This window comes from Hyperolius riggenbachi, chromosome 4 (assembly GCF_040937935.1).
Source record: "Hyperolius riggenbachi isolate aHypRig1 chromosome 4, aHypRig1.pri, whole genome shotgun sequence".
Lineage (NCBI taxonomy): Eukaryota > Metazoa > Chordata > Amphibia > Anura > Hyperoliidae > Hyperolius > Hyperolius riggenbachi.
In genome coordinates, this window is record NC_090649.1 from 471252847 (window position 1) to 471275346 (window position 22500).

The 22500-nt window shown below is 43.9% G+C and overlaps 1 protein-coding gene across 2 annotated transcripts in view; it reads left to right on the plus strand.

Moving 5' to 3' along the window:
• The window catches only part of SPATA17 (spermatogenesis associated 17), a 262006-nt gene that overhangs the window by 190456 nt on the left and 49050 nt on the right, over positions 1 to 22500 (plus strand). For both annotated transcript variants that reach the window (XM_068232905.1, XM_068232904.1), the window contains exons 7-8: positions 825 to 1028; positions 11069 to 11217. In XM_068232905.1, the coding sequence (XP_068089006.1) occupies positions 825 to 1028; positions 11069 to 11217 (353 nt within the window). The remainder of the gene's footprint in view (positions 1 to 824; positions 1029 to 11068; positions 11218 to 22500) is intronic.

Genomic DNA, 22500 nt, shown 5'->3' on the forward strand with positions numbered 1-22500 from the left:
TTGCCCTGCTGCCTGTGCAGCTCCCCCCACCAGGCCAGGGTGCCACAGGCCACAGATACCACCTATATTTAACCTATATTTAACCCAAGTGACACGTGCCAAGTGACACTTGGCAAATGCCCATGACCTGTGGCAAGTGACACGTGGTAAGTGCCACATGACACGTGGCAAGTGCCACAACAATGCTTGTTTCGGCAGTCATTAGTCTGCCTATCAGTGGGCTAGTCTGTAGATGATAGGCCAGCTGTCAATCTGCAGGCTTAAGTTCCAAGTCTTTGGCCAGCCTAAATTTGAGATTCATTACGCTGTTGGAAGGGACTGGGCAATGTACGTCAGCTATAGCTATAGCAACAAGAACAATGGATATAAGTTGGACCTTACAAAAAAACAACTAGTTTATCCAAAGGACAGGCAGAGAAAGGTCTACAAAATGTAAAAAATCAGGACTTCAGATATTTGTTGACATTGATTTTGAGATACTCTGAACTGCTTTCTTTAGGTGGCTTCCTTGGTGCTGTTTTAATACATTATATGCTTGCAATAGTTCTATTTTGTAACTATCTGTCTATAAATCTGTCTGTCTATCTTGGCCTTTCTGCCTTGTCTCCTATCCACCAAACTTTCCTGAGTTCCAAAAATACTTCGTCATTAATCTCATATATCATCCTCGCTGGAGAAAAAGCTTTCCCACATCCGACACCCAGATAATGTTCACATGCTTCACTGGGGCAGAAAATGCAGTCATGCTTTCCTATCACATTTTCATAACCTCGATTTTACCCAGAAATTCATTTTCTGTATTCCTGTTCTATATTATTTTTAAGGTGGCAAGTGTATTTAACTCACCGTACAGAGAATATCCCGATGAGATGGAGTTCCGACTGCAGAGAGCAAGACCTCTCAGCCACAGAGACCAGCCAAAGAAAAACCAGGACGGTGAGAGATTTGTCGATTGGTCAGACTGCAGGCATCCATTCTCCTTCCCGACAGTGCAGAGCCTTCCACCAATTAACAAGAAGAAGCCACAGGTATTGATGGTTGTAAAAAAGGGTTTAGCAATGCATTTTATGATGTATGGTATTATATGCATTTCTCCTTCCATTCATTCTAGGTCAGGAGGAGCTCATTCGGATTCCGCGGAAATGCAATTTCCGAAATTCCGATCGGAAATTGCATTTCTGCATCGGAATGCGGAAATCAGTAATGCAGGTGCGTTAGGCGGATTTCCGCCGGAAATCGCGGAAATTTCTGCCGGAAATCGCGGAAATTCCGCCCGATTTTAACATTGATTTTCTCAAAAACTATAAGGTCTTTTTGAAAACTTTTTTTGCATCTTGTTCACAAGATTCAGTTTAATAAACCCTGAACATTTGGTGTTTCTAGGACTTAAGGGGGCTTTGCTATTAACCACTAAAGTCGGCGGATTTTTACTGTAATGTAAAATGCAGAAAATCTGCATCTACCTATTTTCTGCATTTACATTACAGTAAAAATCCGCCGACTTTAGTGGTTAATAGCAAAACCCCCATAAGTCCTAGAAACACCAAATTTTCAGAGTTTATTAACCTATTTTGGTTCCTGGACGTAGAAACTACGTCCAGGAACCATGCGCGCTACCGCGGCCGATCGCGCGCGTGCACGCGCGCTCCCGGCCCGCGGTTCGTTAGCCAGGCAATCAGTGAATCGGGCTATGGTGCCCGATCACTGATTCCTCTCCCCCGCTGAAAAAGCGACAGCTTCTCTCAGAAGCTGCGCCTTTTCTGGCTGTTACCTCCCCCATGCGTCGCTCTAAGCGTGTGTTACCCTTAGAGTGACGTCATGTAAACAAACTCATGGCCGCCATCTTGTGGCCAAAAAGTAATACTACAACCAAAAGTAAAAAAAAATTAAAATCAACACACATTTACATTTTAAACCTATTGTTTACATCCCACCCTCCCAAAACTACCCAAATAAAATGTTTAATATAAAAAAAAAAAAACATTACAATAAAAAAACAAACAAACATGTAAATATTTACCTAAGGTTCTAAACTTTTTAAATATCAATGTAAAGATGATATATTTCTATTTTTTTTTTTATTTTAAACTTGTAAATAGTGATAGATGCAAAACGGAAAAAATGCACCTTTATTTCCGAATAAAATATTGTTGCCATACATTGTGATAGGGACATAATTTTAACGGTGTAATAACCGGGACATATGGGCAAATACAATACGTGACTTTTAATTATGGAGGCATGTATTATTTTAAAGCTATAATGGCTGATAACTGAGAAATAATGATTTTTTTCAGTTTTTTTCTTATTCTTCCTGTTAAAATGCATTTACAGTAAAGTGGCTCTTAGCAAAATGTACCCCCCAAAGAAAGCCTAATTGGTGGCGGAAAAAACAAGATATAGATCAGTTAATTGTGATAAGTAGTGATAAAGTTATAGGCTAATGAATGGGAGGTGAACATTTCTCAAGTGAAAATGACGGAACGCGAAAGGGTTAAACAGAATCTTCTGAACAAGATGCAAAAAAAAGTTTTCAAAAAGACCTTATAGTTTAAGAGAAAATAGATGTTAAATTCGGGCGGAATTTCCGCGATTTCCGGCGGAAATTCCGCATTGGAATGCGGAAATTGGTAGCAGAAAGCGGAATCGGTAATTGGCAATGGCAGAATGCAGATTTACCGTGGAATCGGAAATTGGCATTTCCAACCATCCCTAAGGAGGACTAAATAACTTGGTTTTGTTTTCTGGTGTAAATGCTGTATGAGATTTACAAACAATTTCTATACTATCCAGCAACTAAGCCTAAAGTAGACCTTTACATGCTTGGGCTGCCAAAATAGCTCTGACTCATTGGGGCATGGACTTCGCACGACTTCCAAAGGTGCTCTGTGGTATCTGGCACCAAGAAATTAGCAGCAGCTCCTTTAAGTCATGTAAGGTGGTATCTCTGTGGATTGGACTTTTTTTCCAGCACATTCAATAGATCTCTATTGGTCTGAGATCTGGGAAATTTAGAGGCCAAAGACTAGGACACCTTCTTTATGCTCATGTAACCATTGTAGGTTCTTGTGGTGGTGGGCGGGGCCAATATGGGACTTTAGACTGGACTGTGGCAACGTTTCCACATACACAGCAAGCTGCAATGTTCTGTGTGTTTTGACATTTTTCCTCCATAAGCAGCATTACATTTTCTATCTCTATCTACAGTATCTATCTATCTATCTATCTATCTATCTATCTATCTATCTATCTTTCTTTCTCTTGGTATCTATTTATCTATCTATCTATCTATCTATCTATCTCTTGTATCTATCTATCTATCTATCTATCTCACCTTGTGTAAAGTTTTGTAGCGGAGCGAGTTGTTTGCTTCCGCTCTTCCCATGAAGCTTCTCCTCTCCGAGCTGTAAGCATATGTCACAGAGAGGCCCCATATAGTGCGGTGTAATTAGTAAGATTTCTCTTCTATAGATAGACCCCACCAATCCATCAGTAATCTGTGAATGGCCCCCCTTGTGTACACACTCCTGAATAATTGATAGCGGGTGTCTGGTAATGTTAGCTGGCCATCGGTGGGGATCTGTGTATCATTAATGACAGTCTGCAGGATTCCTGTGCATTGTATAGTACATATGGGCCTCTGTGATTGTGATTATATCAGGAAGTGGGGAGGGGCGCCCCCTCACTGTGCGCACACGCCAACGCCAGATAAAGCAGTAGCTAGGATTTTGCAGCTGACGGTCAGAAGTTTTAGAACATTAGCTTAAAGAGGAACTCCAGTGAAAATAATGTAATAAAAAAGTGCTTCATTTTTACAATAATTATGTATAAATGATTTAGTCAGAGTTTGCCCTTTGTAAAATCTTTTAAATCCCTGATTTACATTCTGACATTTATTACATGGTGACATTTCTACTGTTGGCAGGTGACGTAGCTGCTGCATGCTTTTTTGACAGTTGGAAACAGCTGTAAACAGCTATTTCCCCACAATGCAGCAAGGTTCACAGACAGGAAACTGCCAGGAGTACCACAGTCCTCAGAGTTTCTTGTGGGAGGGGTTTCACCACAATATCATAAAACGCCCCCTTATGGTCTGTTTGTGAAAAGGAATAGATGTAAAAGGGGTATCAGCTACTGATTGGGATAAAGTTCAATTCTTGGTCGGAGTTTCTCTTTAAAGTAGAACTCCAGCATGCGTAGAGTTAAAGTATTATCCCGTAATCCAGAGGAAAAAGTAAATACAGTATAGAGTATACAATATTACAATATACAATCATATGGTGGGGTGCAGTACTGTTGCAGTCGTTGTCATTCCGTTAACAGTGATAAGAAAAGGTCTCTATTCCCATCACTTCCCTGCCGGTCTGTTATTATGGGGCATGCTGGGAATATTTCTAGTGAGGGCATTCACCACCTGGCTAAAAACTGGCAGGGGGCAAATGAGCTTTGGTGGAGTGTTGTAGGTCCTCAACTCCAAAAAGCCTAATGGAAAAGTAAAAAATATGGACAAAAAAAACCCTGCAAACACATTAAGAGAGTCCTAGCAAAGCAAGCACCCTGCAAAACCAACTACAGCGGGCCGGGGACTGCCTGATGCCGGATACGTGTGCTTGCCCTGCCAGAAAAGCACAAACTTCAAACCCCCCCCCCCTCCCCCCCCACACACACACACTCAGGCAGAAAATACTTACCGAGCCCCCAGGTACCATGTTCTACCTTTCCTGTAGCTCCTGGTGGCTTTCCGGCTTCCTCTGTGTACGACTCCCGTCGCGTCACCTGACCCACATCAGGTCATGTGACACGCCAGGACCAGTGCATGGATGCCAGAATGCCAGAAAGTCGAAGGGAGCTGCAGAAAGGGTAGAAGACGGGGCCTGGGGGCTCAGTAAGTATTTTCTGCCCTACAATGCCCTGCAAAATCTCCAAAGCATAGTCCCCGTTATCCCCCTCAGGCAGGTTAGAGATGGCCCGAACCTCCGATTTTCGGTTCACGAACCGCAGTAGACTTCAATGGGGAGGTGAACTTTGAAAACTAGAAACACTTATGCTGGCCAGAAAAGTGATGGAAAAGAGGTTTCAAGGGGTCTAACACCTGGAGGGGGGCATGGCGGAGTGGGATACATGCCCAAAGTCCCGAGGAAAAATCTGGATTTGACGCAAAGCAGCGTTTTAAGGGCAGAAATCACATTGCATGCTAAATTGGAGGCCTAAAGTGCTTTAAAACATCTTGCATGTGTATACATCAATCAGTGAGTGTAATTAGAGTACTGCTTCACACTGACACACCAAACTCACTGTGTAACGCACCGCAAACAGCTGTTTGTGTAGTGACGGCCGTGCTGGACTGGTGCGCACCATGGCCAGAGTGTAGGCCGTGGCGGATTTCAAGCCCATATGGTCGCCGGGCTGGGGTAGCTCAATGATAGAACAACAGTGACTGGTAGGTATATGCAGTGATGGGTATTCTAATGTGCACCTGTCACACACAGACAGGTACCGGACAGGCACAGTGACACTGCGTGCGCTCACGTGGGTAGGTGCGTGCACTGTGAACAACAGGTAGGTATATGCAGTGATGGGTATTACCAATGTGCACCTGTCACACACACAGGTAGTCACTGAATGTGCTGGGTCTGGCAGTGGCACACACAGTAGGAATTACCAAGGCTGTCTATGTAACACAAGTGTCAGTGGGACACACACACACACAAAAAAAAAAATAGATCACAAGAACAAGATTACTTTCAAAAGAGCTGTTGTGGGGTGCTTTTTTAGCAATAAGAATCAGCAAGGAGCAAGCTAACAAACCTACAAGAGCCTAACTAATCTTTCCCTATGAGAGTCTGCAGCAGCTATCCCTTCTCTAATTACTGCAGGCACATGAGTGAGTCCAATGCCTGACGCTGCCTGCCTTTGATAAGGGGGGAGTGGGGCTCCAGGAGGGAGTGTAGCCTAATTGGCTACAATGTGCCTGCTGACTGTGATGTAGAGGGTCAAAGTTGACCCTCATGATGCACTATGGGGGCGAACCGAACTTCCAGAAAAGTTTGCGGTTCTCAGCGATAGCAAACCACTGAAGTTTGCCGGGAACCGTTCGGTCCATCTCTAATGTTGGTTAGTTGAGACTTCCGATAGCCTGAGTTCCAAATAAAGGGGACTTTGCTGTTCATAACTACCTATTAAGAAATAGAAATAGGGCCCGTTTCCACTATGTGCAGATTTGCAGTCCCCCCCCCCCCCCCCCCCGCAGGGAAATACGTGCGATCTGGATGGTATGCTGCAGATTTCTGCAGCACACACTACAATTCCTATAGCTGTGCACGGCATGGCTTAGTGATTCAGGCTGCGCCTTTGCAGCAGAACGGGAAACACGGCTGAATTGGAAACGGACGCAACTCATAGTGGAAATAAGCCCATACTAGCAATTACATATGTGCAGCAAAAGGGACCAGGAGTTCCCACAGCAAGCAGAGGAGCTTGAGTGCAGTCCTTAAAGCGTACCTCCAGACTAAAAATCGACTCAGCCGCACTGAAAAGGCTTGGTGTTTCTTTAACAGTTTCACAGCATCAGAACTTTGTTTTTTTGTTTTTAGCCAAGCCTCATTTTTAGCTGCACAGAAGAAAACTGCCCAGGCATTTCCCCCTGACCCCCCCCCCCACCATTACTGATGTTGTTGTTCTCCCTCTGCTGTTTTGGCACACTTTTTTTTTTCAATTTTTAATTTGAGATTTGAAGCCTAGCGTGCACAGCTGGGAGGGGTGATCAGGATCTCAAACAAATCTCAAACATTTGCCTCTTCTTTTAAAACAGGGTGGGTAAGAGATTATATTACCTATCTATCTTAATTAACATAACTAATGTAACTTAATGACAGTATGTTTGTTTAGGCTGAAGTTCCTCTTTAAAGCACACCTGAAGTGAGAGGAATAGGCATGGCTGGAATTCAGGCAAGGCCACAAAGGCCATGGCCTAGAGCACCAGGAAAGCAAAGGGCGGGCTGTGGGCAGCAGGGTTGCAGTAGCAGTTAGCCTGCCGAATATTTGTCCTGCTGCACAGAGTTTGCACATAGCCGTGGGCAGCTACCATTAGCCGGATCCTGCACGTGGGGGATGAAGGGGCAGTGAACGGGCACTTACAGGGATCTCTGAGCTGCCTGTTACTCACCGAATGTGCCACTCACAAAGGAGTTTAAAATCTAATCCCTTCCATCATGTCACTAACTGTCCTCAGAGGAGCTTATAATATAATCCTTGCCATTATACATACCTCTTTGCATTGTCAATCCCTCTGCTTATTCCCCCAGTAATCACTTCTTGAAAAATTCACATTTTCAGACAGGAAGAGGCAGGATTACTGCGATGTTCCCTCCTATGGCCCTCCCATTGCCTCTTCCTCCTGCCCTATTCACTCCTCCTATAAGGAGGGGAAGAGGAAAGAATGGGAAGGCGATAGGAGGGAACATTAGGTTGATTCACTATTCAAAATGCGGTGGAACAGCGCTGGAAAGTGTACTGGTTAAGGGCTCTGCCTTTGACATGGGAGACCAGGGTTTGAATCCTGGCTAGGTCAAGTACCTATTCAGTAAGGAGTTCAAGGCAAGACTCCCTAACACTGCAGGGTGGCCTCTTGAGCGCGTCCCAGTGGCTGCAGCTCTTAAGCGCTTTGAGTCCGACAGGAGAAAAGCGCTATACAAATGTTCAGATTATTATTATTATTATTATTAAGTTGTATTCCCTTCTGTGTGCTAATAAAGTAGCGCGACTTAATGACACCGCTGGGCATGCTATGCACACTAGTGGCAACGTAACATGCGGATCTAAGCACTGGTTGATGCTTTAATTAGCCGCACGGCAGTGACGTATTGCTACCGCTACCTACTAGCGTGGCTGCTACCGCGATACTTCCCTAGCGTGGCTGCTACTACATACTATAACGTTACATTAATTAGCGATATGTCACTAAGGCTGTATGCTTAGGTACGCACCCTACGCTGCCACTAGTGTGCGTTGCATGCCCAGCGGTGTCATAAAGCCGGGCTACTTTATTAGCAAGCGGAAGGGCATATAACTTATGCTGTTCCAGAGGGTAATGACAGACCGTGCACCCACGCTCGTACATGGCCACCAAAAAGAAGAGGGTCCTAGCAGCAGTGGGGTCAAGGAAGGCATTGGAACCCTTTGGATCATCCAGAGACTCCCCACTACTTGGGTAAGTATCTTTTTTTTTATAATTTACCATATTGTTGGGACTATAAGATGCTTCTGACCATAAGACACACCTAGCTTTACATGACAAAAACTAAGGGCAGCACGGTGGCGTAGTGGTTAGCTCTCTCGCCTTGCAGCGCTGGGTCCCTGGTTCGAATCCCAGCCAGGGTACTATCTGCAAAGAGTTTGTATGTTCTCTCCGTGTCTGTGTGGGTTTCCTCCGGGCACTCCGGTTTCCTCCCACATTCCAAAAACATACAGATAAGTTAATTGGCTCCCTCTAAAAAATTGGCCCTAGACTACAGTACTTACACTACATAATATAGACATATGGCAATGGTAGGGATTAGATTGTGAGCTCCTTTGAGGGACAGTTAGTGACAAGATATATATGTATATATACACTGTACAGCGCTGCGTAATATGTCAGCGCTATATAAATACTAAATAATAATAAAAAAAAAATAATAATAATAAGGGAAAAAAATATATATAGTAAACCTGTTACATCCATGGTGAAGGGGCATCTTGTAGAGTATGCCTCCTTTGTACCTCATACCGCCTTGTACCTTGTGTGTCTCCCTGTGTCCCCCTTGTGTCCATATCTGTCCTCTTTGTGTCCACCTCTATGCCCCTTTGTGTCCCTGTGTACTCTTTGTCCCTATGTGTCCGCCTCTGCATGGGCACAGTACATGGAGCCCCGACATTGCGGCGGGTTGGAGGTTCGTATTGGCAGGCGTTCACAAGTCAGGAACTCGCCCCACTGACTTTTTTCCCCCCACTTTTAAGTCTTATAGTCCAAAAAATACAGTATGCTCACAGGTTTAGTTCAACTCTCTGGCATCTCCATCCAATCAAAATATCACTTGTAGGTGGAGTTACCCTTTAAAAGACTCATTGTTCAGTCTTCTCTTGCCTTCTCTGCCGTCACACGAGGCCATAAAGCTGCAGCACGAAGCTCATTTGAAAGCCTTTAAACACACCTTCCCCATTGACAGCCCCATCTTCGTGTCATCAGAAGTCATTTTCTGACATGCAGGCTGAAATAAAGGAAATCCATTAACAGCCCTCGCCAGGAACATCCTTCCTGTCCAGCTGTGAAAAGTACTCAATGATACTTATTTGCCATTTGTGTTATTTACGGTCTATAACTTTTATGGTAACTGGTTCCTATTATTGGTTTCTATTAATGTAAAACATAAGTGAGCAGAAATGAGGCGTGAATTATTCCTTCTTCTGCGATTTCCGAAGACGTCCGGCTGTGACTGGTTACCGATAAGCTGCAAGGATATGTAAAACAGGTGCTGGAAGGAAATCAAGTTTGCTGTATCTCTGAGAGCGAGGCCCACCGGCTCCTTCCCCGAATGGAGACGTCGAATAGGCGTCTATTTATAAAGAGAGATGATATGGGCATGGGTCACAGTTTTTTCTTCCCCACCTTTAAGAATGAGAGAATACAGGCAGAGGCATATCTAGAGGGGTGAAAGCATGGCGCATGCCATGGGTGCTACAGTAACGTGGGTGCCATGCCTGCTCCTGTGCTGTGCCGCCATGCCTGCGCCTGTGCTGCCCCATCATGCCTGCCCCTGTGTTATTATTATTATTATTTAGTATTTATATAGCGCCAACATATTACGCAGCGCTGTACAGTGTATATATATATATCTTGTCACTAACTGTCCCTCAAAGGAGCTCACAATCTAATCCCTACCATTGCCATATGTCTATATTATGTAGTGTAAGTACTGTAGTCTAGGGCCACTTTTAGGGGGAGCCAATTAACGTATCCGTATGTTTTTGGAATGTGGGAGGAAACCGGAGTGCCCGGAGAAAACCCACGCAGACACGGAGAGAACATACAAACTCTTTGCAGATAGTGCCCTGGCTGGGATTCGAACCGGGGACCCAGCGCTGCAAGGCAAGAGCGCTAACCACTACGCCACCGTGCTGCCCTGTGTTGCACCCCCATGCCTGCCCCCATGCTGCGTCCCCATGCCTGCCCCCGTGCTGCGTCCCCATGCCTGCCCCCGTGCTGCGTCCCCATGCCTGCCCCCATGCTGCGCCCCCATGCCTGCCCCCTCTGCTGCGCCCCCATGCCTGCCCCCTCTGCTGCGCCCCCATGCCTGCCCCTGTGCTGCGCCCCCATGCCTGCCCCTCTCCTGCGCCCCAATGCCTGCCCCCGTGCCTCCCCATCTATCAGACCTCAAATCAGATCAATTTCAGTGTTTGCCATAGGCTCTATATTAACCAGATATGCCCCTAAATACAGGTAGTCCATGACTTACAAACAACCTGTCAATACGGACAGCACGAAAATGGGAACAAGTCAAAAAACATTTTTTCAAATAGACTTTGTAGTTTTGAGAAAATCAATTAAAAAGAAATCTAAGAAAAAAATGTTTTTTTAAACTCGGTAAAACAAAAATTAGCTGTGGTACACTATACAATATGGCAAGGTCCGAGTTTGTCATACACATTTTGAAAAAAACCTGTAATCAACGCTGGATAAAGATGGACACTGAGGGAACAGGGGCACAGAGGTGACACAGAGAGGGGTCAGAGGAGGTACAGGGGACAGAGATGCCACAGTGTTCTTACTTAAAGGAAACCAGAGACGTTTTAAAATAAAAGTTTTATACATACCTGGTGCTTTCTCCAGCCCCATGCGCACAGATCACTCCCACGCCGCCGTCCTCAGCCTTCTGTATTGCCGGTACCGGGTCCCGTAACTTCCTCCAGTCACGGCCAGTCTGGTGCAAGAGAAGTGCGCTCTTTACATATCTCTCCAGCAGCTGCTCTTTTTTGTGCTCATCACTATTATTCAACCCTGGAGTCTATCAGACAATGTTTACTGTTTCAGGGACCATTCCGTAACGTGGCCGAAGTTCTGCACCAGCGATACAGACCACTAGAACCGACCCTGAGAGTGGCCACATCATTCACCTCCGTGGAAGAGGCCAGAGAACAGCTAAAACACCTGGAGTGGACAAAGGGCTTTCAGGAAAAAAGGTAAGTGCAAAAGAGTCATTATCTGATTATCTGAGCTTTGAAGAAGATGGTTTTGGCATTGGAGTGGATGATTAGTGGTAGATAGAAGATGAGGCATCAATCCACGCTTTTAGGGTTTATTAGTGGATCGTCAGTACAAGCATACCATACGAAGCATGGTACCGTACTACCGCTTCTTCAGAGACCAAAGGGGTACTGAGTGATACCCCTTTGGTTTCTGAGGAAGCGGGAATACCGGGAAACGACTTTTAGGCGGTATCGCAACCTTTGCATTGTATGGTATGCCTGTATTGACGATCCACTAATAAACCCTAAAAGCGTGGATTGATGCCTTGTCTTCTATCCACTGCAGAAGCATGAACACTGCCTGCCACTAGGTGGCACTGTTGCCAGATAAAATCTTGCACAGCATCAGCCTCTGCAGATCAGCAGAAAGCCAGACTAAAGCCCAGTACACTCATCCAATATTGATTGGCCAATCACTGACCAATTTTACCACCTTCATGTAGTATGAGAGCTTACCCACACAATCTGTTCATAGTATTCAAAATCCAAAACTGAGGCAGAGTACCAGGCTATTTGGGCTTGCTTTAGGGGCACCACTGCCAGATTTGGCCCAGCAAAATGTCAAAGTCCGACACTATAATTCCCTCCAGCACCACACGGCACTGTGTGATTAAATAATCATGCTAGTGCACGTGCAAGGGGGTGGAGCTGCAGGGTGTGAGCTAGCACCAGCCCCAGGGGCGTGGCTAGCCCTAAAGTTCAGTGGCACATGCCCCGGATCTATTCTGGAGTGCCCCAGACGTCTCCAGGCAGAATTATCTGTGGTGCCTCAATGGGGGACATGCTAAGAGCTGTGATGCATCAGTCAGGGGTCTATTGGGTGTTGTGGTGCCTCTATGTGGGCATGCAGGGAACTGCGTTTTTTTATGTTATGGGAGCATGTTGGGAGTTGTGGTGCCTCAATAGAAGGCTAGTGGGAACATGGGAGGGGGTCCACTAGACACTCCCACCCTATCCAGCCCACCCAGGAGAAAGCCAGCATAGCAACCAGGTAATTCTGCCTAGTTATGTTTAAATGACACTGCTTATTTATGTGATATTCTGCCTATTTGGGGGGGGGGGGGGCTATTTTTGTATTAATGGAGAGGGGGCTTCACCCAACATGTAAATTTCATGTACATTTGGCTCCACCCATGACCACACCCACATTCTTGTGCGTGACCACACCCATTTTCTGGCTGGAGTGCCCAAAAGTGCCTCGCAACTGTTAGGATTATAGCAACGCCCCTGACCAGCCCTGTCCCTCCTACTGATACCAGGTCACCTTCTTGCTCTAGATAGGCACTCAGTATACCAAGTTAAAACTCTTTTACTGAATAAAAACTTTCAGAAATAACATACAACCCCATCAGGTAATGCAGCTTAGAACTTAGAACTGAGAGGAACACAGATTGAATACAGGAAATCACAATACCATAGAGATTGCGGCACTTTACATCTAACAGTGACATCTGGTGGTTGCTTTACTGTACTGCAGTTTAAGTAATTCTGTCGATACTGCCAACAAGTGCAAAGAGGTGGAGGCCCTCCGATCCCCGTGGTCAGGGCCAGACTTTTTGCTGCCCGAGGCAAACTTGTGAGGAAGTAACCCGACAATTTACTCTGCTTTATTTAATGTTCTCAGTCAGAAAGGGAGCATATGCAACAACTTCGGACATGACATGCTGCAGCTCAACACAATAACACACTGGCTGACTGGCTGCAAGTCTGTGACAAACAAACTGCTCCTCCTCAGCCAGTCGGCTGTCCTCCATTCCTCCACAGTCAGGACAGCAGTGCCACCTCCTCCCTTCTACTGTCAAATGAAACACTGCTGCTCTCCTGCCTCTTCACTTACTGTTAGACTCCCCACACAGCACAACAAGCTGCTTTTCCCCAATGATGACCTCTTCACCTCGCTCTCCTCTCACTTCTCCTCCTACTATGACTGCATGCTGTTAGTGTAAACACAGTACAAACGGGTACATACGAAAATGGCTCCTGCGAATAATGGCGGGTGGTGATGCCGCTAATCCGTCTTCCGCATTTGTTAATTAACGTTAACACTAAATCGTTAATTACCATTTTAAAAGCGTCTTCTCAAAAACGTTAACTAATGCTTATATTGATAGTAATAACTCTAACGCTCTTAATAGTAATCTTTATTTAAAGTTATTATTTTTTTACTTGACTAATTGCTATTTTTTAGGATGAGGAATATATATATATATATATATATATATATATATATATATATATATATATATATATATATTTATATTTTTTTTTATTTAATATTACATTAGAATTGAATTAATTTAAAATACTTGCACTAAAGTTAGTCTAAGTTATGTCATAATGTATTTCGTTATTTAAAAATAAAAAAAAAATTGCTCACCGATCCTCAATCACAAGGGGTAAATTTTCATTTCATTATAAAAATTTATATTTATCTATAAACAAATCACAGTATATTATTTTTAGTTATACTTAAAATGTAATGCAGTGCGCAGTGCGATCCTGCAAAGTCAAAGTGTATTAGAGTTAATTAACGTTACTGTTACGAGTACTGTACATTACAGGTACAAATTAGCTAACGTTATTAATGTTAAGATTTTTTTAAAACCTCCAATCCTGCACAGTCAGTGTATTAAAGTTAGTTAAAGTGGAACTGTATATACAAATGACACACATTGTTTCACTTACCTAGGGCTTCCCCAAGCCCCAGCAGCTGTCCTGTCCCGCGCCGGTCCTGCCCGAGCCTCCGTTCTCCCGCCGCTGCTCCGACCCGTACCTCGACTTGTAAATCGATGCCAGCGCAGCCCTGCCAAGCTTATCCTTTCTTCGCGTTCCCCTCTGCAATAGCGGGGAACGCGAAGAAAGGATGCTCGTGGCCTGAGCCGCGCAGGCACAGTGGTCCGGCGGCGAAACCGAAAGTAGCCGGCGGCGGGAGAACGGAGGCTCGTCAAGAAGTGGCGTGGGACAGGACGGCTGCTGGGGGCTTGGGGAAGCCCCAGGTAAGTGAAACAATGTGTTTATTTTCTCTCTACAGTTCCGCTTTAACGTCTACAGTACTGCACATTACTTGAACAAAGTTAATAACGTTAGTTAACGTTTACCGTACTGCTCATTACTGAACAAAGTTGATAACGTTAATAACGTTACTATTGTTTTTTAAATCCTCAATCTGGGACATCTTTAGAATCTTTAACAGTGTTACATTAAATCCATTCACCGTTTTGCAGTTAAATAACGTCTGCTGTTTGACATACGGTATGTACGGCGCTTTTGATAAATAACAGCACTGCGCGCCGTCTTTCTTCATTTTTATCCATGCGCCATTACAATGCAATACTATTACGTTAAGCGTATGTTTTCATTGCGGCGCCATTTTAAAGCATAGGTGCTGTGCGCCATTATTCTCTGATCCGGTACAAACATGCTGCCCCTGTAATCTCTGTACTTGATGCAAATGTTTCGCCTTGCTTCGTGAGAGAACCGGCTCTGCCCACGGTGGCAGCATTTTTGTGATCACCAACGTGGGGTGTGGGAGGGGGGTGGGGGGAGCATGGGTGATCGTGAAAATGGTTTGGAAAGGGTTAATGTTTGAGCGCTCATGTTGTGGTGTGCAGTCATTTTAATTATTTGGAGCCACATTTCATATTCTGAAGAGTCCTTTTAAGTGGAGCTGTAAGTGATCTCTCCCCATTAGCAGAAAACCCTCTATGCGCGCCGCAGCACGCCGCACTGGAAATCATATCATACAGGCGGGATCCCAGGGCTCGGTTTAAGATCATCCTTCCCCCTCGTTTGATCCTCTGTTATTGTGTCTTTCCCAGCCAATTTCCAGCGGATATTTACAAAGCGCATCCCCGTCTTTCTGCGGCTTAATTTCTCTTCCTAATGATGTTCCGCTTTGTTATAACGCTGGGGAGGCAGATAGGAGGATTCCGCATAATTAGCAAGTTCTGAGTGTTCTTAACTTTTAATTTCCTTAAAAGGAGGTCATTATTTTTTCCCTTCTAGAGAGAGTGCAAAGATCACTTCATTCAATAATATCTCACTTGTAATAGAGTCCCAGCAGAAGGCTAAGGGTTAAAGGCAACGCCGCTCCACTTGTAAAACATGCCAGTCCTAATTATTTAAGTGCATGGATGCCTTACTAGATGTTTCTGCTGCCTTCATTTCCCTCATTAAAGGAAACCAAAGACTAAATAAAATACAAGTTTTATACATACCTGGGGTTTCCTCCAGCCCATGCGCACATATCGCTCCCACGTCGCCGTCCTCAGCCTTCTGTATCGCTGATAGAGATGTAGGCAAACAGCTCGCAACCTGCTCGCCACGACTAGCGGGCCCTGTACTACTTCCGGAGTCGCAATGTCCCGGAGTAGTACGCATGCCCATGTCTGCACGCGACCTTTAGTACGTATGCCCTAGCCTGGCGGTGTGTGTCGCTGCAATCAGGGCCACGCATGCATACTAAAGGACATGTGCAGACACGGGCATGCGTACTACTCTGGGACATCACGACCCGGAAGTAGTACGCGGCCAGACTGCTCATAGAGATTCGCTGGCGAGCTGTTCGCCGGCATCTCTAAACGCTGGTACCGGGTCCCATAACTTCCGCCAGTCACGGCCAGTCTGCACAAGAGTAGTGCGCTCTCTATGTATCTCTCCGGCGGCTGCTGGTGATTTTAGACCGATTAGCGATTTTATTATGTGCTTTTGTGTTGCAATTTGCAGGGTTTTTTCCAATCAGGAAGTGAATTCTTTGACCTAGAACTGAATCTTTTTAATGATCACAAAATCGCTTAGCGATTTTCCTATACCTTGCATTGAAGCGCAAACGCTCAGGAAATGGTGCGCGTTTGCTTTTGGAAAGAAAGTTCATCGCTCACGTGTGAACACTCACATAGGAAATCATTGCACAAACGCCAGCGCTTACAAAAATCTAAAAGCGCTCAGTGTGAACAAACCCTTAGACCTCGTTTATATGGACATTTTAGTGAGAAGACCTATGGAAGCTGCCATATTTATTTCCTGGTAAACAATACCAGTTGCCTGGCAGCCTTGCTGAGCTTTCTTGTCAGTAGTGTCAGAGACATCTGATCGGAATGCTGGTTCATCCCGACCCTCTATGGTTAAAACTTAGGAGAAATAGGAGGCGCCCGTACACATATATCAGTAGTAGGTAGTAGGATCATATGATAATAGGAAGGAAGGTTTCCTTGTTCCTACCTTATAGTAGTGAATCTCACACGTAAGGTAGTAGTAAATACTTCTTAATTTTATTGAGGCACAAATGACAACGCGTTTCTCGGCTACAGCCGCTTCATCAGGTCTGTGGGTGTGCCTTAGAAATAGTGTCGCTATCTTGGGCGCCAAACGGTACTTCCTCACATGCGAGAAAGGTGGTTGCTTGTTATTAGCAACCCAATTGTGTGAGTATATCTCTGTTTTGATACTTATATCCTGGTGTCCTTTTGATAATACACCAGATCGGGCTCCCGGTCTCCCTGTGTCTTTTTTGTTTTCGTTTTTGTTTTTCTCAAGAATCAGCGCTCTATGGTTAAAAGTATTTAGGTGTGTACACACCTTTGACGGATTTCACCTGTCGGGGATAAGGACCTGACCCCCTTGGGTGACATTGCTGTGCCGGGCTGCACACATGCGTGTCGGTTGTGTAGGTGACGACGTGCTGTGTTGATATGCGGGGACGACAACAGAGGGATGACGAGCAGCAAGTGTGTAACGTCACACTGTGGGTGGGGGAGCGGCGAGAACAATGGGATCGGCGGGGGAGTAGATTCACCCGGCGGATCGCTCACGGGTTGGGGGTCAAGGGCTGCTGTACACATGCCTGATTATCTGCTGAGGCGGTCGTTATCAGCCTCCTCAGCCGACTTGAGTCAGGAGTGTGTACGTGCCTTAAAGGATACCCAAGGTGATATGTGACATGATGAGATAGACATGGGTATGTACAGTGCCTAGCACACAAATAACTATGCTGTGCTCCTTTTTTTCTTTCTCTGCCTGAAAGAGTTAAATATCCGGTATGTAAGTGGCTGACTCAGTCCTGACTCTGATAAGAAATTCCAACTATAAAACACTTTCCTAGCAGAAATTGGCTTCTGAGAGCAGGAAAGAGATAACAAGGGTCAATAGTTCATCGATTTTAGATCTGGCATACTTCAATCAGAATCGGAATCAGAATCAGAATTGCTTTATTTATTTCGCCAAGCACGGCTGGGCCGTGCCCGGAATTAGATTTGGCACAGAGATTATGGCATAATACAGTAACAAAAACGTAACATTGGAAGTAAGACAACACAGGTTTACAGAGTCAGCATCACGATACAGAAATTCAACATCAGTAGTACTACTATACGCTCTAGCAGAGAACAGTGATCAGGGGCAGCAACAAAAATGGTCAGATAACAGTTCGTAGACGGCTACAGGGGGAAGCATTTGTAAAGAGGGCAGAGTTCAAGAGTCTGACTGCCGTGGGAAAGAAAGTGTTCCTGCGCCTTGAGGTCTTGGACCGGATGGACCGAAACCTCCGGCCCGATTTGTGTCGACTGAAAAGGCTGTGGCCCGGGTGGGAGAGGTCACCAGTCAATGTGTCATTGAGCAAAAACAATAAAATAGTTAAAAAGTAGATTTAAACATAAAATAAAACTGTGGAATATTTTAAATAGTCATTTTTAGGGGAAGGAAGATAGATACAATTGTTTATTTAATTCAGTTATGTTCGCCTCGGGTGTCCTTTAAGAGGCATTGAATCAGCAGGACAGCCAGGCAACTGGTATTGTTTAAAAGGAAATAAATATGTCAGCCTCCTTATCCCCCTCACCTAAGGTCCCCTTTAAAAAATATTTTTTTTTTACCTAATTTGTCTGGCCAGCATTTTGGAAGTTTTGTACAAGGTGACAGGCAATAGGGATGATGAGATACAAATAATTTCTCCTTGCATTCAAATTTCAGGTTAATGTTAGGCAACTTGAACTTGGACCAATAAAAATTGGCAAGATCTTATTCTGATTGCTCCAGCTCCAAACTGCATATAATTTACATGAAATCTGCATGCATTATTTGCATCTCATTGATCATCCCTATTCGGCAACTACTGATATCAGGCAGTGTTGCATTGTGTGAAAATCCACTATATTTACACAACATTTGAGCACATTGCAGTGTTCAGACTCTGATGAAGATCTTTCCCTCAACAATGACTAATAATTAGGTTTGTCTGCAGGAATGTTTGCACTTGATTCAGGCTCTGTAGTGACATACAGTAAAATGTACTAAAGATACCCACTTGTACTGCAGGGCTGTGGAATCAGAGTTGGAGTCGAGGAGTCGGAAGTCAGAGCAATTTTGGGTACCTGGAGTCGGAGTTGGAGTTGGAGTCGGTGGTTTAATAAACTTAGGAGTCGGAGTCGGATGATTTTTGTACCAAATCCACAACCCTGGTAACTATTATGTTACGTACACACTCGCGATAACGATCATTTGCAAGGAACGATAGTTACCAGACGAACGATATTGGAAAGATTGGAATGCAACGATGGGATGCAGCGATCATCATACACATTTTAATGATCACTCTCGCAGAAAAGAACGATTAGAGGGAAATCTTGCGTACATATTTATATAAAATAAAAAAATAAAAAAAACACTAACATGGGGTTACAATTGATAAAAATATATGATAGTTAACTTGAGAACAAAGTTTATTTGAAATTTGTAATGTAACAATCTTTACGGGTCACGCTACACAGGAAGTACGGAAGCTGGGCAGAATGCAACGCAGGCGCATTGGCCCTTGTATCGATCGTTCTTGGCAGATAACTGTACACACTATAGTTTTGTAACGATTGTCGCCCAATATGATCCATCCTGTTGGATTTTCTCATTGTGCCGATATCGATCGTTTGTCATTGTACTTAATGATTGTTTGGTAAAGTTCTTTACCAGATTGTTGGCAGAACGATCGTTAAGCTTCTGTTTCAAACGACCATAGTCGCCAGTGTGTACGTAGCATTAGACTAAGGAGTCGGAGTCGAGGAGTCGGAGCAATTCTGGGTACCTGGAGCTGGAGTTGGTGTCCGAGTCAGTAGTTTCATAAACTGAGTAGTCGGAGTTGGAGTCGGATGATTTTTGTACCGACTCCACAGCCCTGTTGTACAGTAATTTTCCTGGTTTCAGCATCAGAAACACTTCTTTCATCCATATATTGCTGTTTATTGATAGGTAACCCCACCCTCCCAGTGGTGCTTAGCCTAGGCTGTTAAGCTATGTAAAATTCTCCTCCCAGAGCATTCTGGGAGACCAGGCATTATTTTCACTGGCTTCAGAACTCTCAGAAACAAACATTCTGTAGAGATGCACCTAACAGGACTAAAGATATATTGCTGTGTGAATATTTTTTTTTTTAGAATGCAAATATACATATAGAGGGAAAAAAAGGGGAGGCCCAGGGGAAATGGGAGCCCAGTCTAGTGTAGTATTTTGAGATGATCATATTAGTGCAAGTTATTAAATACTTAAAGTGTACCAAAGCTGACAAAATAAAAAGATTTATACATACTTGGGGCTTCCTCCAGCCCCATCCCCACCAATCGCTCCCACGCCGCTGACCACTGCTTTGGGAACCGGTCCCGTCACTCACGTCAGTCGGCTCCAGTCTACACAGGAGAAGTGCGCCCTCTACGTATCTATCTAGCGGCTACTGGAGACTGAGATATGCAAAGAGCGCAGGGGCAGCAGAGGAATTGTTACAAAATGTATCAAACAGTTATCATCACTGAAGCCAAAACAACTCATACCTTCTTTTTTTAACAGTTTTTATATATTTTGGGCGCATCCAGCTACCAGTTACCATTGTAAAGAAAAATAAATAAAACAATAAGCGGTTTTATTCATTATGTTCATTTCACGACAGTTCCTGTGTAATGAGAAGAGAGTAAACATGATCCTTTCCTGTGTATCATGTGAAGTGCCTTTTGCTTCATCTTAACAAAGAGATCCGTCGAGCCCCCACGCTGTATTCCCACCGCCGCGCAATGTCATTTAGCCCGTCATAACTCGCGTGTTTTAAGCCTGATTCCTCCGCTGCCTGCCACAGCTCTTCAGCCACAGCTTCCCGAGAGATGGCAAATTTTCTTTCATGTCGAGGCACAAGAAAAATGTACTATTAAAATGCAATTGAGAAGTGATAAAAATTGTAAGTGCGGCAGCCGGCTCACAGCAGCTCCTCTGTATACTCGGGGACGTTGGGGCCACATTAATTTTTTTCACTGATGTCCATCCCATGTGCAAATTAGCATTGCAAGTACCGTAATCTGTCTTGTATGAGAGCTGACTATCCCGCCAGGGCCTGCATGCTCCTGTGCCCGGCTATGATTTAAGGCTAAATTAACTAGCTTTAATTGTGAATCTGTTAGCTTTCCTATGAAATATTCTCAAAGACATTACAGCTGAGATGCATTTGTGTGAATGAATATATATATATATATAGTAAAAAAATATATAGATAGATACAGTACATAGATACAGTTGAGTTCAAAATTATTCAACCCCCACTGAAATTGAGTGTTTTGGCCAGTTTGACATTGATTTTGATCATTTCAGTCATCTTGTTTACAATCAAATCAAAGAGGCACTTGTATACATGGTACAATTTTTCATTTTTTTCCGATTAGATAATTTAGTTCGATTATTCCGTTAGATCGAATATAAAGATTTTTCCAGCATGTCCGATCTGATTTTTCTCGAAAAAACTGGATAATCGTTCAAATTTCTTGATCGAAAAGAAAATATTTTCAACTTTCATTCGATTCGAACATTTAGATCGAATAAACGGGATAATCAACGTTTTTATTGTACCATATATGCCACCATAAGTCAGACAAATATAACATACCATTTATAATGATGGATGATCTTCGTGTCACTGCCCTGAAGGGCAGCTTCAAAACGTCAAATGACCGATTAATAGCAGAAACAAAATTTATAAATTGGTTCAAAGCTGTGCAGAAGGGTTTGAATAAGGACAACAACTTTCTATATTGGTATAAGATTGATGGTATATGAACTGTCTCAGCCACTCTAGCTGAACTTGTGAACTAAGAATTTACGATACCTCTGGGTCAATCCTAATCCCAGGTCTGTGAGCATGGAGTAAACAATGATCCTTATCTTACCCTATTTAGATGGTCTGTTTGTATTAAGGCATCTTAATGACGTATTTATGCTTGAAAAAAATATCTGTTTTCCCTTTTGATGTTGCATGTATATAAGCTGTCTGTACCACCAGCTTGCAAACTAACAGGAAGTAAACCTGACGAATGCTGCAAGGCCGAAAGCTTGTTTATTCTTATTCATTTGTAGTTAGCCAATAAATGGTATCATCCTGATTTAAAACTTCTTGCTTTTACTGATGGCTAACACGGTACAATACCCTACTGCTACATTTATAATGAAATAACCACAAATGTCTTTTCTGTGCTCACATCACTTTGAGTTTTATTCAACCCCCAAGTGACATTCATTCTTAGTACTTAGTACATCATCCTTTTCCAGTTATAACAGCTTTTAAACGTGACGCATAGCTTGACACAAGTGTCTTGCAGCGATCTACGGGTATCTTAGCCCATTCTTCGTGGGCTAAAGCCTCCAGTTCAGTCACATTCTTAGGCTTGCGCGCTGCAACTTGCTTTCTTCAAGTCCCACCAGAGGTTCTCAATTGGATGATGACTGCGATGACTGCGATGGCCACTCCAAAATGTTCCAGCCTTTAATCTGCAACCATGCTCTAGTGGACTTGGAGGTATGCTTGGGATCATTGTCCTGTTGAAAGGTCCAACGTCTTCCAAGCCTCAGGTTTGTGACGGACTGCATGACATTTTCATCCAATATCTCCTGGTACTGAAGATAATTCATGGTACCTTGCACACACTGAAGCTTCCCTGTACCTGCAGAAGCAAAACAGCCCTAAAGCATGATTGACCCTCCGCCATGCTTCACAGTAGGCAAGGTGTTCTTTTCTTCATAGGTCTTGTTCTTCCTCCTCCAAACATAGCGTTGATCCATGGGCCCAAACAGTTCTAATTTTGTTTTATTAGTCCACAGAACACTATCCCAAAACTTTTGTGGTAGATAGATAGATAAACTGTAGATAGATAAATAGATAGATAGATAGCTATATATACAGTATAAGCAAACAGTTTATTA